Here is an 18,611-nt window from a genome sequence, read left to right on the forward strand (position 1 = left end):
AAAAAATCTAATAGAAAGTGCCAAATTGCCTTCAAGAATGGACAGTTTAGACTCCTCCCAACAGAACAATAAGAATGGAAATTTCACTCTATTTTCATCTTGGGCCATACTTTAGCAAAATAAATCCAACAAAGGAGTTGGGGAGTGACTTTGGAAAAAGAAGAAAACTTCAGCATTTCTTCTAAAAGCTTGGAAGTCTTTATTATGTTTGTCTAAATTTTTAGGCTCTGCTTCTAATAATGTCATTTGCTTCTGTGTCTAGATTTTCTATGCAGTTCATGCCTTTCAGGCACGGAGTGACCATGAACTTAGCCTTCAGGAATACCAAAGAGTTCATATACTTAGATTTTGTGACCTAAGTGGCAACAAAGAGTGGTGGTTAGCTGAAGTTCAAGGGCAGAAGGGCTATGTTCCAGCTAACTACCTTGGGAAGATGACTTATGCTTAAGAAAATAAGCCTTTGACTTTTATTTTCTGGCAAGTCGTTGACTGACTACCTCATAAAACCGACATTACAAAATGTTGACCTAGGAATCAAGAAACCTCCAAACTACATGAACTGATACCATACCAGGTTTTAAGGAAGACTGTACTTCCAAACAAGATTATTTCAAAATGTATTATGAAGAATACATGTTGAAGGAAACACTAAACAAACAAATAGCAAAACAAACAGTCAAAGCTCCAACTATCAACTACTTAAAAGTGATCTTCTGAAAGGGTAAATGTATTCTTTATCGTCATGAAAGGTTGGATTTAAGGACAAGGTTTTTTCAATTTACTGTATTTTATTTTTCTGTATTATATATTTTGCCTTCAATGTTTTTGTTTTTCATATTCTCTCTTTTGCACACGCATGCACATATATACATACACACAAATATATACCATATACATTACATGGTTTACACACATATATGTGTACTATATGGTATAGATTATATACACATATGCATGAACCAGGGAGTGTACTAAAGAGACATAAGAATAGAAATTGTACACTTAATTAACAGTCAACTAGAAGTCTGATATGGACCCTCTATTTTCTTTTTTTGGCCACACGGCACACCACAGGGCATGTGGGATCTTAGCTCCCCAACCAGGGATCAAACCCGCGCCCCTGCATTGGAAGCGTGGAGTCTTAACCACTGGACCACCAGGGAAGTCCCTGGACCCTCTCTTTAATGTAAGTTTCGAACTTTAAAAAAAAAAAAGAAACTTGAATAACATAATAGTGATAACATTTACTGAATGCATACCACGTGCCGGACATTGTTATAAACACTTTATATGTGGTAACTTATTTGATACTCACAACATTATGAGTAAACTGTTGCCTAAAGAGGTGAAGTAATCTATTTAGCCCAAGTCACACTGCTAGTAAGTGGTAGCGCTGAAACTCAAACCCAGGTCTGGTTCTGCGGTCCACACCCCTAACCACTACATGGTATACATTTACTATGAGCAAAGAACATAGTGATAAAAGTAATGAACATCGATGAGGACCATTTTCCTCTTAGGTCCATATTTAAGTATTGAGAAGTTTTTCAAAATCAAGGGCTATAGGAACTTCCATGATAAGCCTAGAGAAAAGGAAGCACGTAGGTTTATTATTTTTATTTTTTGCTTAAACATTTTTGAAAGTATAATTGTTTAAAAACTATCCTACATGATCACTAATGATACTTTAATGAGAAAATATTTTTGGATCACTCAATCATGTAGATGATGAATGGGGAATGTGTGTTCCATGTTCTGAGCTAAGATGTAAATAGTTTTAGTTGCTGATTAGTACTTAGACCAGGTAGGCATTGAGGATAACATCTGCTGTAACACAATGTCCCGGAACACTGAACTTTAATTTAGGAATAGCTCAGAACTGTCCCCTAAGATTTCAGGCATATTTTGTCCCAAGACATTTTATTGAACTAAAGATGCTTCTTTGAAACAGAAAAAAGATTAAATTTGACTTGGTGGTTTCCTTTAAACACCAAAATAAGGTGGATTTTCATTGTCCATATAAAATGTGTTAATACACTAAATTTTAAGATTAAAATTACTTTCAAAGATTTGATCGCTATAATATATATCGTTACATACATTACTGAGGAATACGAAAAACAAATGAAGAATGCTGCTTCTCAGAGAGCTGTTGACTTTAGCATACGTATGACATGTATAACCACAGAAATTCATGATAAGGCTTTACATGACAGAAAAATTTATATTTTATGATATTGTTTCTAAAATTCTTAATTTAAACCTGGACTTATAAAGTTCTACTTATAAGTTGTTTCTGCATAGAATTTTTTTTGATGAATAATTTGCACAATTTATTTTGCTTAGTGAGTTGTATGCTACATCATTTAATTGATTTAGAAAATAGAAAAAAATGTAAATATTGGATTTATATATTAATTTATGTTACCATGCTTATTGTTAAGTATTTTGAATATCACCCATGGAAAGGCCCCATATTGGAGCCAGCAAAATGTCCAGTGGCTGTCTTCACTACAGAAGGAGGCATATTTCTTTTATTTTTAAAACTTTTTTTTATTGGGGTATAGTTGTTTTATACACAAAATATTTTTTTGAGTTGGGTACCAAAAGAAGACTGGACATACAGGGACTTTTTGTCTTTTAACTTGTGCCAACTATGAATATACCCAACCCGTGGGGAATTTTTATATAATTTAAATTAATTATGACCTAAAAACTCCCCCCACCACCCCCAAAATGAAGCATTATAAAAGTAACACATATCTGCTTTTCTGGCTGATATAAGTGACTAGATGTATATGAGAAGTTTTGTCTACCTGTGTGGTCTTAGGATTGATGCTTCCAGTCTGACCTTACAAGACACCACACCATTAAAATCATAGCTGCAGTTAGTTGCTGAGCAAGAGTTGTAATGAAGCCACCTTCTGCAGTCCCCCACCATTGTGCAGAACATCCATTACATTGTTGCTATTTTAAAAATACAACCTACATTTCATATGCCATTTAGGTTTGTTTTTTTTTAAAACATTATGCGATACATTTGTTTTCTAAGTATGTTATTTCAAATCAAGTAATTGTAATTTTGAGGTCAGGAATTATTTTGTTGGGTCTAGGGGAAATAAAATCCCAAGACAGTTATGATGTATATAAGTCTTCAAGAAGTTTAAAAAGATAGAACTGTTGGTGCCATCATTACAATTTAGGCAGGGTATGCTAATTATATATTCTTTCTTTATATCTTTAAAATTAAATGTTATTTTATAGTATAGAATTCTCTGAAATAGGTATTTTTACCAAGAATGAAGGGGAAATTTTTGTGGCTAGTTTTCTTCACAAAACAAATAAACAGGTGTATATATACATTTTATTTAGTATTTATTTTTAAATACAGATGCCTTAAACTATACACATAATAAAGTTTAGAAATTATTAAAAAAACAGTAATACAAAGTTACCATGGGTGCTTAAGTCATGTGAAAAAGTCACAAGGCCACTATATGAACATTCCTTATATTTTAGAAAAATATCTGTTCTTAGTATAAAAATTCTATGAAGGAGGAATTGTGCAGAAGAGATAAAATGCACATTGTTAATCATATAAATGCAGCATTGCATGGAATACTTTTAAGTGCTGGTATATTCCATATCTTCCCTAAACTATAACTTGGACTTTTAGAGATGCTTGTCACTATTTGTGATGAATATTTAGATGATTTACAAAAATTAGTAAACATGGAATTAAAAACTCTTCACTTTTCCATAAACTTCTTGGACTTTTGTCAATTGCAAAAACCTCTCAAAGTTCTGTGAGTAAAGAGAGGAAATCTTCATATTCTAAGATGGCAAAACCACTTTACTTAAATCCTGTTTGTCATAACTACAGTTTCTTAAGGCACTCAGTGCACCGTTCAATACTGAATACATCTAGAAACCTCACAAAATTTAAGCTAAATTAGGCATATAAGTTTACATTATAGTTGATGAGGAAGGAATTAAATTTGATTGATTGGAAGGACACTAGACTTTATACTCTCGAGATATCCTACTACTTATGGAATGATACTATTTTTAAAGTCTATTTAAAAAAATTTTTTTAATTATCTCCCTCCTCTTATATATACTAAATAGTATATATATAAAAAGCCAGTCATTAAATTCTCTGTGATCTACAAGATTATTCCAATATAAAAATCTTTACTCCAGGAATTCAAGCTGAGTCTCTGTAAGCCAGTTACTGCACACACAATATTATACTCTAGATACAGACAAAATTTGCTTTAATTTTTCAGGAAAATAAGTCATTTTAGTATATACCAGAATAAGACGTTCTTGTTCAAAAATCTAGGGAATGTATTCTTAGTTAATTAAATACAGCTTATCTTACTTTAAAGAAATAATATTATGGTATGTAAATGTATGGCTTTCTCTACTTGCTTATATAATTTTTATAATTATTGCACCAAGTGTATTTCTATAAAATGATGTATTTCCTATATAACCTATGGTCATCACAGTTTATAATCTGTTACTAATAAACAGTACTACCACATCCTTGTTAAGAGTCAGAATCACCTAACCTTTGAATATTAGAGGTCTTTCATTTGATCTCATTCATTATCATCATACAGGAGGAAACCAAGATTACACAGCTAATACATGGAGGGACTGGGATTCAAAAACAGGTCTTCTGACTTTAAGCCAGTGTTCTTTTAACGTTTTAAGTCACTAAATTATCTGATTAAATAATCTAATGGAAAGCATGATATACAAAACAGAAAAGTGATATTGACCAAATTTCTACTAAAATGGGATTTGAACTTACAATCCTAAAAGCTTGCTTTTTGGCTCAGCTATATATCTGTCTATTCATTCACTGAGCCAAAAGCTGCAGTGGGAATACCATGGTGTGCAAGACAAACAAAATCCTTGCCGTCACACAATTTAAATTCGATGGGAAAAACAAACGATACATAACAGAATAAAAGAAGTGATAAATATTATTAATATAAAGCTGGCCACTTTCATCACATGCTCAGTTAAAAAGCCTTGTAGCTCACTTAATGATATGGTAAAATCAAGGTCTAAGAGCTACTTGAGGATAAACTCTAATACCAAATATACCTCTATAAAATACCAAACTGAGTGAGTTATACATTACTAGATGTATGCATCCTACACATATGTGAAGATTCTAAATATATATTTATACACATAATCTATACAAAGAGCCATGCTCAATAAAAGTTAAATTACTTCCTAAAGTTTTCTAAAGTCTTCTCTGAAATACTATAGAAAGTAAAATAATTGCTTCTCTTTTCAACTCTATTCAGCAGATGTTTTGACTATGATGGGATAAAATTTTCCATTACAGGTGCCAATTGCCAATGTACAACTGTCTGCATTATTGCTTTAATTTCTTGTAGGTACTGAGGTTATATTAACTGTTATAGTTGTTGAGATGAACTTGTGTCACACTGTCGTTTTATCCAGTTTAGTCCAAACTGGCCCTGAACTATAAGCAAATAATGATGAATATACATTTTTTTTTGGTCTTTTGACACTAAAGGGGACTTGGAGTTGATGCCAAATTGGTATTTATTCCACAGAAATCTGAGTTTCTCAAAACAAAAACATCTGCAGGCAGATTTTAAACATGTAAATAGATGTTTACTCCACTTTGTAAGCAATGGATTATTTCAGTACTGAATCGTAATTTACCATGAATAATTTAGTGCCATTATTTAACAAAGCAGTTTAAAATATCTTTCCTTAAAAAAGACCAAGTTTACTTTAAAAAGCTTTAAATTCACAGAAATCATTTATCAATATATTTTAGAATAATAACATGAGGAAAATATAGGAATTAAGGGAAAGGGTTTGAGATTAGAGGTTTATAGTGAAGTGTTAGTTGCATACATCAAAGCTGAAAGAAAAAGGCTGCTCAGTCTAGTGAATGTAGGAATTTGCTGGACTTCTAGTTTCTGGATGAAATGAGGTATTCATGAAGTATAAAATATATAAAAATGGCTGCTACATTTTGCTATTGCTCTGATCCAGAAAGCCTCATGTCTTCTGTCAGAGTATGTATGTAAAACAAGAGCAGGATAATTTGCTAGCTTGCAAAAAGTCAACAACTCAGACCCTTCATACTTTCTGACTTAATGTACACACACACACTTCAAAAGAATCTCAAGAATTAATCATTATATGGGAGCTTCTTTTATACAAAGTTAACTAAAATTAGGTAAATTGCTGTAATATTTTGGGCAGTAAAAATAAAATCGCCTTTTTTTTCATGGTATAGGAAGATGCTATCAGTATGTAAACAAATCAGAAATTATCCATCCACAAAGACTCTTGGAATGGGTATTTTCCTCAAGAATTCTCAGGAATGTGTGTAACCAGGAAAAATCAAAAGTCAACATTTATTAAGCATATACTATGTGCATATGTTACACTGGCAATGTGATGAAACTGGGAAATGTGAGAAAACTATTGCACTGAAAGGGCATGGGGGTTCACAATCTATTGGAAGAGATAAATCCCTAAATAACTGATATGAGGTGACAAAAAGGTAAAAACATAATACAGGGATATGAGAAATCAATTATGAAAAATTAATTTTGAAAATGGGGAGATGAAATATTTGGGGGGAGAGGGAGAATCAATTGAAATGAGGCTGGGACTGCCAATGAATATCCAGACTATGGCAGGGCGGGGAGTAGAAAACTTGGGTCATCCCTGGCTCTTTGTAAGGCATTTTATTCAGCAGGATCAATTATTGGGACTTTGCCAGAAGATGAATTTTTAAAAAAAATTCACATATGCTATCAGTCTTCTGGAATTCCAGAAGTTTTCATCGAGAATTAGTCATTCTAATCATTGTTTTCACATACTATGAAAACTGTCAAAAGAAAAATGCTAAACAGATTTAAAATAAACATTTCCAAGTTTCATTAACTACTAATTAGCATTTTAAGGTAAGAAATAATAAATTTCATTATGAAGATTTTTATTAAATTATAGTATACTACAGTTTATGTCTTAATAATAAGATTTTAATCTTTAGGGTAATATGATATAAAAACCTACTTGGCCACATTACTTCTTGAGTTTCTTTTGGGCAGCCTTCTTCTTGACCATCTGTAATCGCTTCATGGCATTGAGTTGTGATTCTTGTGAAGTTGGACCTTTAAGGGATGCTGAGGGAGAGCTGCTTGATTCTGAAGTGGTTTTGTTAGTGGTACTTCCACTAGGCCCTGATGTCCCACTATTTCCATTCCCACTTAGTTGGCTGCTGCTTCCTGGAACCAAACTACTTGGACTGGGAAGACCTACTTTGCTAACATTGTCACAACTAACTGAGCGACTAAGGCCAGTTTTGCCCAAAGTTAGAGGTGGAGGTGGTTTCAGTGGTACAGTGGGTGAAGTGCTGTTACTGGAACCTATTTTGGAACCTATTCCACCTTTGGATGATGTTGCCAGACCAGTCAAACCCACAGGCTTCTGGTTAGCTGATGAGGTAGCAGGTTTCCCGCTATTGTTTTGGGTTGTTGAACTCAATTTTGCTGTGGATGGACCAGCAGAAGAAGTTTTGGCTGCAAAAGCTGCCCATCCAGTTAGGCCACTAGTTGCTGAAGAGGAAACACTGGTACTAGAAGAATTTCCTGAAACAACCGTGGATGCCTAAAAAACATAATATAAATATTAGAGCCAAGTGTAATTAACACCTAATATAATATTCTTAAATATGTAACAAGTTTAATGGTTAAGACATTTTATACAAAAATGATCTGGGAAATTTAAAGCATAGCACCAAAATTAAGTTCTGCTAAACTGATCTGAAAAAACACATACAAGAAAACCTATCCATAGCTAATGGGTGCTACCATTTATAAAGCAGAAATTATGGGATGTCATATTCTTCTTCTAATCACTGCAGAAAAAAATATATGGGAATTCCTTTTTGAGGACTGCTCCTAGATTTGGTTACAAGCCATATCAGAAAATCAGATTTAATGCTTTAACTTGTTTTTCACCCAAAAAGGTTACTATTTAGCTCAGTAAAACATCTAATTCTTTAGGCTTTGCTCCAAATGACTTGTGGATCATTTCAAAAACAGAATCCACTCTTAATGGACAAAAATGCTCACGCCCAGGATATGTAGGAGATGTCTGAGATGAAGAGATTCACTCAATAAATATTGAGTGAATACATAAGATTTTGAACCTATTTTTAAAAATCCCCCACAAATTTTGAGCAAATAGCTACTGCATTGCAAAATATATACAGATACACCATGTTAACTACTTGGAATTGTACAACTCTAAAGGTCGAAATATACTAAGAAGGTCTCATGACTTTATTTTCACAATTTGTCCATGTTTCCACTGAAACTATCACAAAGAGATCCCTGCTTCTGTATAACATTTTTAATCAACTGCCTCATAAGCTGCATAGTGACATTTTGGGTATGCCTGACTCACTCCCAGATGTATTTCTTAAAGGTATAACACTTCAATTTCTCTAATTAACTTCCTTGGCCAGTCAAAAGCTAACAGTGATACCAATGTCGCTACATAAATATTGCTCTTATTCATATGAGAACAATTTTTTTCACCTTAACGTTTAGGGAAAAATGCACTTTGTTCAAATTAATTACGGACTGAATTTCACACTGGCACTTTTTCTACCTTCATATTCTTGAGATTCACAAAAGTGTTAAATACGTAAAAGGTAAAGTCTTACAAATAGTATCTTACTTTAAAATATGGTAGTTATCATGCTTAAAATATACTCAGTTATATTTTAGAACTGAACTCTGAATGAGTTGAGAAAAACGTTTTTAGTTCTTACAAAGTAGCCGTCAATATTGTCTGCATTAAACATTTTAAACCAATGTGAAAAATAATGTAAACAGAGTTCTCTGAGGTCTTTATCAGAGGAGGGTCCAGATTATTGTTCACATACTCCAAAAAACGATAGGATTTTTTTTTTTTTTTTTTTTTTTTTGCCATACTTGGGCCTCTCACTGTTGCAGCCTCTCCCGTTGCAGAGCACAGGCTCCCGATGCACAGGCTCAGCGGCCATGGCTCACGGGCCCAGCCGCTCCACGGCATGTGGGATCTTCCCAGACCGGGGCACGAACCCGTGACCCCTGCATTGGTAGGCGGACTCTCAACCACTGTGCCACCAGGGAAGCCCCGATAGGATTTTTTACAGTAACATCATACAATGACTATCTCATAAGGTTATGCAAAGAAGATAAACTTTACATCAATTACAAGTTCCTAGAGATATGCATACAGGTAATGAAAAAAAGTTAGTCAAGGAAGCAAAAGGACACAGGTGTAGCAAACTTTTAATTTTCAGTGATGAAAGATCTGATTTTTTCCTTTTCTTTATATTAAACATAAAACTGCCTGCTATATGGCTAAATGATCTTTCAACAAACTTCACAAAAGAAAACCCATCTGAAGTAATCAAAAAGACCAACACTTATGAAGTACAAAGCAAGTTCTGTGTGTATGGCATTTTATTTTAATGGTTTGCTGTTACTGGTATTGCTTTTCAACTGAATGACAGATGGCTTATAATACTATCAGGATGCACAAAAGTAAAATAACACAAACAACGGAGACCAAGTAATTTCTTACTATTCCAGTGCAGAAAATAAATTTCACAATTGTTCTCAACTAAAAATATTTTCTTGCCTATTATCCTAGTTAGAAAGCTATTTTTAAATTGCTTTTTATATATAAATGGGAACAATTTTTTTCATAGTAAAAATTTATTATATTTTATCATAAAAACGTCAAAACCTCTTCTTAATCAGAACATGACAGCCAAGGCCTTAATTTATTTGCTGTAAAATAATTTCATATTGGTTTCCTAAAAATAAACTTTAGTAGTAACAGGTTAGTATAAAAAGCTACCTAAAAGTGATTTAAGTATAGAATATAGCAACTCTAATTACTTTCAATAAGTTATTCTTACTTCTATTCTAGCTCACCAAGTTTCTATGTGACAAATCAATAATGGATATCCCTTGGATATCAGCTCTTCCCTGGTAAATTAAATTAAAAATGATCTGCAAATAAAATTATCAGTATCCTTCTCAGAGTACTTTATACTCCTATTCTTTATCATCAAACCAATGTTCTTGATCTTTGCTACTTACAGCCACTTGGACAAGGTAACAGCTTTAGAATTTTCTGGGGTTAACCTTTGAGAATTTGGGGCTAACATTTTTTTCTTCCATCTTCTGCTTAAAATTGGAATGTGAAACTCAATAAAAGCATTCTTTTTGTTATAAAATTAGATTAGAAAAATATTTTATTCCATGATATCAAAATGCCAGAATATTAATAATAATGTAGCATGATATCAAGGATGAAAATCTAGGAATGAGAAAGGTGATACTCTCACTAGATAATCTGGCTCCTTAGTATAAGAGAGGGCCAATTCATGGGGAAAATTCATGATAATAATAGAAAAAAATAAGACAAAGAAGAAAACTTCAATAGCCAATAAGCAGGAAGAAAAAAGCTATGGGGCCAATCAGCACAAGTAATGTGAGGAGCAAAACTACTGCTACTGAGGACAAAGGTATTTAGGATTTAAACCAAATTCCCAATTGGAGAGAAGTGGCTGACTACATAGGAATGGTAAAGAATGTTATCTTGGAATGCTCACAAACAGTTCCTAATCACCATAAAAAGAGAAATAGCAGAGCTCAAGATTAAATAATTACATAAATGTTCTCTTTCTACTCAATGTTAATAGTAATGTAGTCTTAATGTAGTCTTAATTTCCAACATATGGCCATTTAGTGTACAAAGTTTCACATTATTTTTTTTCCCAAGTAACTATTAAGTCAACTAAATTTAAATCCAATCTTAGATAAAAATGGAATATACTATACCTTGACTTCTGATCTCTTAAATGCTAGAAAAGTTAACTCTTGCTTGAGTTTAGTTTCTGGTTTCTTAACCAATGGATCTTTAACAGCAGGAGCTACAGAAACAACTGTGGGGGCTGGTTTCTGTGGTGGTTTCTGAGTTTTTTGAGCCTGCAAAAATCAGTGTTAAGATTAAATTAGCTACAAAATCTTAGTTAAATGCACAGAAAGACAATAAAATCTATCACAGGACTCCTCATTGAATTGAAATACAGATGAACATTAAAAAAATATTGTGATGACACTGAAAATATAGATTCTTCGACAAATTATTTGTATCATCATATTAATTAATGGTTTTATAGATTTTACTAGTTTCTAAACAGTAAAGATAATACGAAACTTTAAAAATTATCCAGATTAGGGTTAATTAAATGTCATTTTAACAAAACCAAATTGATAAAAAGAAAAAGAAAAAAAAAATCACATAAGCATTTTCAGTTTTATTTTGACCAAAAATTGACTTTTCTTTTATTTTATATTAGGCACTTCACTAAACTCTCTTGTGAACTCTAATCATTTTTCAGTTTGTTCTTTAGTGTTCTCCAGCTAGATAATATTAACTATATAAACAGTATAGTGCAGTGTTTGAGAGGACAGTCTTTGGAGTCAAACAGAACTAGAATCAAAACCCAGCTCAACTACTTCCCTAGCTATGTTACCTCAAGTAAAATATGTAAATCTCTAAAAGTTTCATTTTCATTTGCAAAATGGGGATAATATCTTGTTTCAAAGGTGGGTTATGAGAATGAATTGTGATTACGTAAGCCTTTACATAGTGTCTGGCACATATTAAGTGCAGACAATAATAGTTACTATTTATTCATTATCATTATTTACAAAAGGTAAGAAAACTGAATCTGAAAAAACCCATCTCTACGGGATGGGTAAAGATGCTCCCTGCCATTCCATTGTCCTTGACAATCCTAATAAGGCCATGCAAGACAATACCAGAAAATGTATTAATAATGTGTTCTCATTTCTGGAAATTTGAATGCAGCTGTTTTATCTCTGTTTAGACTTTCTTGTGCTATGGTTTGCCATACAATATAATTTTCAGCCTTAAGTCTCAATTCATCCCATTTTTTATATTACAAACTTTCCACATGAAAGTACAACTAATTTCAGACATCACTTATAAAGCAACACTCAGATCAAGAATATTATTAAGGATGCTGTTAGATATCTATGATAAAAATATCTCTTACGACCAAGAAAGATTATCTTACCCTCTACTGCAAACCACGTTATGAAAATGTAGCCTTCAGAGTAAATCAGAAATACATGGTTCCATACCCATGGCTTTCAATCTTATACTTCCCTCTATGCACATCAGTAGATGTGGTGAGACTCTGAAGACCCACCTAACTTGTATGCTTTAGCAGATGAAGATTCATTACAGTGAAGCCCAGAAAGAACCTCTGGCTAGGAGATCATGTTTGGATCTTTCTCTGCGTCCTCTATTTCACCTAGCCATCTTAGAAGCTGAGTAAGAAATACCCAAAACCCTTTGTCCTTCGCTGGTAATACTAGTTTAGGGAACTAGGATATTATCACTGACTCAGTGTTGCTCAACAAAGGCACTATAATTTTTCATTGGGTGACTGACTCACACAGTGCAGAATATATGACATTCACCACTCAAGGCGATAGTTGCCAGTATGGCAGCAATCAAAATTATCATGTATTTTTATTACTGCTGAGTAGGAGTGTGTTACCACCTTAGATTGAGAACCACTGCAGTAAGTCATGAGTCTCTCACCTAGTGCTGGGGCAAAACCCATTACCTGGTAGACAGAAAATTACAAAACAAAAGAATAATCTTGGATCCTGCCACCCACCATTCTTAACTCTGTCTTCCCGTCTTCCTATAATAATGTGTACTGCAGAACCTGCCCTAGTTAAGAAATTAGTGCAAGGAGAAAGGGGATATAAGATGTTATTTATGGTATCCTTGAGATATCTTGGACCAATAACCAATGCACATATATATGAGAACGTCACTGAAAGCAATTATAGTAAGAATGACTGGATTTAGCATCCCCACCATTTCCAAATTTCTTTCTCTCACTGAACATTGTGTTTACCAGATCCTAATCTTCAGGCTTACTTCAGATCACATCTTTTGGTATTTCTCCAGGTCCACTCTTGGTGTATCTAATCATGTTCTGACATTAGTCATGGCCCCTTATTCAGCACTTGACTCTTGGACATACAGACAGAACTTACTGACTGCAGATTTCTGGTGCAAATCTACATTTCCTCCATTTATGTATCTTAAAATAAGAACAACAGAATGTGGGATGTGTCCAGTCCTGAGCTTTGCTCTGGTGCTTTGCCAGTGAATGAGACTAGGTCTTAATGACAAATTAATTAGACATTTAATTTGCAAAGTTGATAAAGAATAAAAGGTATCCCAGATGAGGAGAAGCTGAGAAGCAGGACATATGGGAACACGAAAAGTTCACCACATACTCAGGGAATGAACCATTTGGTCTGGCATGGCCACAGTATGTGGGTGTATATGATGAAGTGGTGGGAGAGAAGGATACAAAGGTAGAGTTGGGTCAAAGAGAGAAGGTCCATACATCCACTCTAACAAGGAAAACTTCATTATATAGGTAATTGAGAGCCACTGGGCACACTTAAACAGATAAAGTTAGATAATTACTTTAGAAGAATATTCTAACTGCAGTGTGTAAAGTGGACTGAAGGAGCTAAAGCAATAGACAAGAAATGAGGGGTTTGTGGGACAGGGTAACAAAAGTGAAATGAACAGATTTGTGAAATACATAAGAGGTAGAATTAACAAGTTTGGTAAACAAAGGGATGTGGAATTAAGAGAGGCATCAAGGATAATGTTTTCTAGTTCAGGCAACTGAGGAAAAATTGAGTGGAGAAGAAAACAATTTTAATTTTAAAAGCATTGAACTTAAAGTAACTGTAGGATATCTGGTCAGCTGCCAAAATTCATTCCAGGAAGAGGGTTAGAACTATAAATATAGACCTGGTGTAAACTAAGTCACAAAATGTAAGGGAGTAAAAACTTAGGAGAGAACGGTACTTACTTTATTAAGAGACTTACAATAAAATAATAATAAACTTTGAAGCTATACTAAAGAAAGATTACTGTCACAAATTATTTATTTTGACTACCAATTCTTAGTGACTACTTGTGTCAAGGCACTGGAATGCACTGTTGTGCTCACCCGTAATTACTTTGGTTGAGGTCCTGGGGGGCTAGTTTAAGTAATAAACTAAATAAAAATCAGACTGAGCAGAGAACAATTGTATCATGTCAAAGAAATTTCCCATTACAAACAGAAAGTATAAATACTACTGAAATGTTACTACTTTTCATAGGAATAAAACATAATCTATTTCTGATTTGAGTGATTAAAAAGTAAAGTAGGTATCTTGATTTTTTTTTTTCTTATTTTTAACTAAGTACTTCTAACTTTAAAAAGATATATTTGGTCAGAAAAATTTATGTAGAAACTCACTTGGTTAACAATATGAGAACTCTTTTATCAAGAGTCCCTAATCTTCTGGAGAAAACTACAATTCGAAATGATACATGCACTCACTATGTTCACAGCAGCACTGTTTACAATAGCCAAGACTTGGAAGCAATCTAAATGTCCACTGACAGATGAATGGATAAAGAAGATGTGGTATATTTATACAATGGAATATTCCTCAGCCATAAAAAGAATGAAATAATGCCATCTGTGGCAACACGGATGGACCTAGAGATTATCATACTAAGTGAAAGAAAAAGACAAATACAATATGATATCATATGTGGAATCTAAAATGTGACACAATTGAACTTATTTATGAAACAGAAACAGACTCACAGAAAACAGACTTGTGGTTACCAAGGAGGTGGGAGAGGTGGGGGAGGGATGGATTGGAAGTTTGGAATTAGCATATGGAAACTATTATATACAGAATGAGTAAACAAGGTCCTACTGTATGGCACAGGGATATTCAATATCCTGAATCACTTTGTTGTATACCAGCAACTAACATAACATAAATCAACTATACTTCAATAAAAAATAAAATTAAAAAAAAAAAACAAAAAGAGAGTCCCTAATCTAAGGCAGGGGAGGGTGGATGGGGGAAGCAAACAAGTCACTGAAGTAAATAACAACTTGATTTCTTTAAAAGGAAGATGATAACATTCATCCATCTACTATTTAAATAAGTTAGAAAACTATCCAATATAACAAATGAAAACATGTTTCAGTACGAAATTAAAGACAGTTATGTTTGTGAGCAGTAAACTGAGAAAGTACTGGGGAATATAGGATAAATGGTCACTTGAAGACAATGAGAAGGAAAGACTGAGAAACAGAGAGAGAAACACAGGAGGAAAGACAGAGATGCACATACAAATACTGCCTCTGTACACAGTTTGTAAGTTTGGTGGTTTACACTCACTCAGGAATAGATATTTCTAATATTTCCTTACCAGACTCAGCAGAGTCTGGGGCTTTGTATCTCACCACTTCCCACAGTGCTTTATGTTTATAAATACACTGACATACCAGTAAGGAATATTTATATTTTGTGGGTCTCCAATTCTGATTTTTATAATAGAACAAGTTAAAAGCTGAGCAGAGAAAAATGCATATACATGGTCTGGTCCATTTAGGCATAGACACAAAAATCACACATATACACAAACATTTAAATCATCAGCTTATAAGATTTTTTTTCAATAACATAAATGTTCAAATTTTTATCTTAAAAAGCACATATCAACAAAGAAATTGACAGAGATTGTTTAAAATAGAGAAAAATGATTCCTACCATTCTTTTCATTTGTCTGGTACACCGGGCACAATACCACACAAGGCGAGGGTCATTCACTTCCTTGTCTGTCACCTGCGGCTTATGGCAATCTTGGTGGTAGAGATTATGGCATTCCTGACATTCTACTAATTGATTACCAGATGCCACTGTCATTTGCCTAAGAAAGTATACCATTAAATATTACATTTATTTGAATGCAACAATTTAAAGCCATTTTAGGGTTGTTCTGGTAAAGTTTGATAAACTAAAGAGGGTAAAAACCCCAGAAAAGCCAAAGAGCAAAGTAACGAATCCCAACATTGTAGCCTGCACAAACAATTCATTTCTTTTAAAGGTTATGCTCAGCCATTAAGAAATGTATAAGATGACTTAAAGACTAAATTTGGCTATATTCTCCTTGTCATTTCTCATTGCAATTTTTTTCTTTCTCACAGAAGGTACACAGTAGACTTTGGCTAGTCCTCCAACAGTCTCATAACATCTTCTTTGTACCTCTATTAAATTCCTTTATATTTGCTGCCTACATATTGTTCTATCTTCTTCATTAATATTTGAGTTGCCTAAAGTTAGAAACTGGACCTAATTAACTATAGGGCCTAGCACATTACTGCGCAGACACAGGGTGTTCAATAAATAAATGTCTTAATCAACTAAATAGAATGCAGTAATATGTGTATCAAAAAAGTATAAATTCCAACAGCAACAGCCTTAGACTATCATAACAAGTCTCCTTACGGAGGGTTACAATTACTAGTCCTTTCCCCCTTATTACTTTACCATTTACTTCTTTATATAAAAATGATAACTCTTATAGTAGATAAAAGTTGAAATAAACAAATATATGTTAAAACAATGAAGCTCTAACGAAATGATCCTATTCAGAAGTACATTAACTGATTCTCTATAAGGTTCACAAAAGTTTATAGGTATGCACTCAGTCCCAATGCACCAGAATTTAACATTTTCATGAAGAAAACAGCAACAAAGGTGGTAATTTTTTCTGTTGTGCTAGGCAATGAAAGTCATTAACAATTAAAGACATAGCTCCTGGCATCAAGGAGTTTAAAATCTAATTATTCTGATTTTTAAGATGCATCTTCTACTAAGCAGAATTATCTATGTTTTTATAATTATGAATCCATGTTTCAAAACAACACTCAGAATAACCTACATGATCCATTAATTTCATTTCCATTATCCTTAGGAAAAGATTTAATGGTATTTTAGAAAATGATATATAACCATTTACTTTATAAATACTATCAACACTTCAGGAAAAAAAAAGCAACATAGTCTTCTTAAACAGAAAGATGAGGGGCTTCCCTGGTGGCGCAGTGGTTGAGAGTCCGCCTGTCGATGCAGGAGACATGGGTTCGTGCCCCGGTCAGGGAAGATCCCACATGCCTCGGAGCAGCTGGGCCCGTGAGCCATGGCCGCTGAGCCTGCGCTCCGGAACGGGAGAGGCCACACAGTGAGAGGCCCGCATACCGCAAAAAAAAAAAAAAAAAAGAAAGGTGAAAATAATTAAGTCTGCTGAACAGACTCTTTCTCACTAAAAAATAAAGCAATAATTGCTTTCCCTCCAGAAGCGAAGAACGCAGAAAATATTACTACAACATAACTGATTAAAGATGCGTGTCAAGAATATAAAATTTTGACAATTTTTAAGACACTAAATTGCCATATGGGAGGTTTATCTACTTATCGATCTACTTATCTCCTACCCACCTTCAAATTATAAAAACAAAATAAAAAAAACACCCAACAATTGGTCTTTTTTTTTTTTTTAAGTTGTTTGCTCTTTACAAAGACACAAAAGAATCTGTGGCAAGGTACAACTAACCTACAAACAACACAGGCCAATCCCATCTCCATGGCAAAATCATCAGCACTGGTCTCCTCAAAGCTGGAAAGGTCAGTCATAGCTAAATCCTTGCTGGTTTGGACAGTAATGGGAGAGGACCGCGTCTCTGGTTTCTCCAATCTAGGTTTCTTTGGAATATCAACTCCTTCAGTGATGTCTGATTTCATCTATAAAAAGCACCCAATCAGAAAGTAACACGTTAGAATAAACTTTAAATCACTGAGAGATGTGGCAGACATCTATCACATCTATCACAAGATAAGACAGACAGTGTGCAATGACCAAGTCCACTCAACAGATATTTTCACATAGTTAGGGAGAGATGCACACACTAAAGACCTGGAGAACATTTATAATAAATTCATAATCAGTATGTTAAAAGACTCCAACAAGGTAGAAATAAATAAATCAGAACAGTTTAGCATGCATCTGTATTTCTCTTTGTACTCTTTTATCCATTAAAGAATCCTGGAAGTTCAGTGGATTTACTTACAGTGCCCTCCCAACCCCCCACTGGATGCTTTGAATTGAGAAGCCATAGTACTACTAAGGCTATTTTTAAGGCTATTTTAAAATTTTAAATAATGAAGTAGTGATAGTTAATATATATTGAAAAGAAGTAAATAATGAACTTCTACCAGTCGTTCAGGCTTAACACATTGCCATACTTGCTTCAAACATCCACTATGTCTAATAATGTTGAAGATGTACCCATCCCATTACATCCACTTATAGGTATACATCCTATAGAAACTACCACCATGTGGGCAAAGACATACGTATAAAGCAGCTCACTGAAACCCCACTGTAATAGAGGAAAAGGAGAAATAAGCTAACTGCTCATCAGCGGGGGAATGGATTAACTGGTTTATTTATAGAATTAATATTCCACATGTTAGCTGAAAGAAATGTTCAAATCTACATGTATCAACATAGGTAAATTTCAAAAGCACATTGCTGAG

General features: G+C 33.8%; 2 protein-coding genes across 7 annotated transcripts in view; one reads left to right on the forward strand and one right to left on the reverse strand.

The window, feature by feature from the left end:
* Positions 1 to 5,352, forward strand: part of ARHGEF38 (Rho guanine nucleotide exchange factor 38) — a 158,849-nt gene extending 153,497 nt beyond the window's left edge. Inside the window, exon 2 of one of the 2 annotated variants that reach the window (XR_007477235.1) lies at positions 5,331 to 5,352. Coding sequence is in view for 1 of the 2 variants with exons in the window: in XM_004269614.3 (XP_004269662.1) it covers positions 263 to 448 (186 nt within the window). In the remaining variant the exon portion in view is untranslated. Of the gene's footprint in view, positions 1 to 262; positions 1,219 to 5,330 lie in introns of those variants that run through there. The other variant, XM_004269614.3, reaches the window with a different exon arrangement.
* Positions 1 to 18,611, reverse strand: part of INTS12 (integrator complex subunit 12) — a 40,019-nt gene that overhangs the window by 7,352 nt on the left and 14,056 nt on the right. For 4 of the 5 annotated variants that reach the window (XM_004269613.3, XM_033427811.2, XM_033427812.2 and 1 more), the window contains exons 4-7: positions 17,629 to 17,816; positions 15,783 to 15,942; positions 10,926 to 11,072; positions 3,351 to 7,686 (exon numbers count right to left, since the gene is read on the reverse strand). In XM_004269613.3, coding sequence (XP_004269661.1) covers positions 7,102 to 7,686; positions 10,926 to 11,072; positions 15,783 to 15,942; positions 17,629 to 17,816 — 1,080 coding nt within the window. In that variant the 3' untranslated portion in view covers positions 3,351 to 7,101. Of the gene's footprint in view, positions 1 to 3,350; positions 7,687 to 10,925; positions 11,073 to 15,782; positions 15,943 to 17,628; positions 17,817 to 18,611 lie in introns of those variants that run through there. The other variant, XM_049709496.1, reaches the window with a different exon arrangement.

The sequence above is a fragment of the Orcinus orca genome, chromosome 4 (genome assembly GCF_937001465.1).
Source record: "Orcinus orca chromosome 4, mOrcOrc1.1, whole genome shotgun sequence".
Taxonomy (NCBI): Eukaryota; Metazoa; Chordata; class Mammalia; order Artiodactyla; family Delphinidae; genus Orcinus; species Orcinus orca.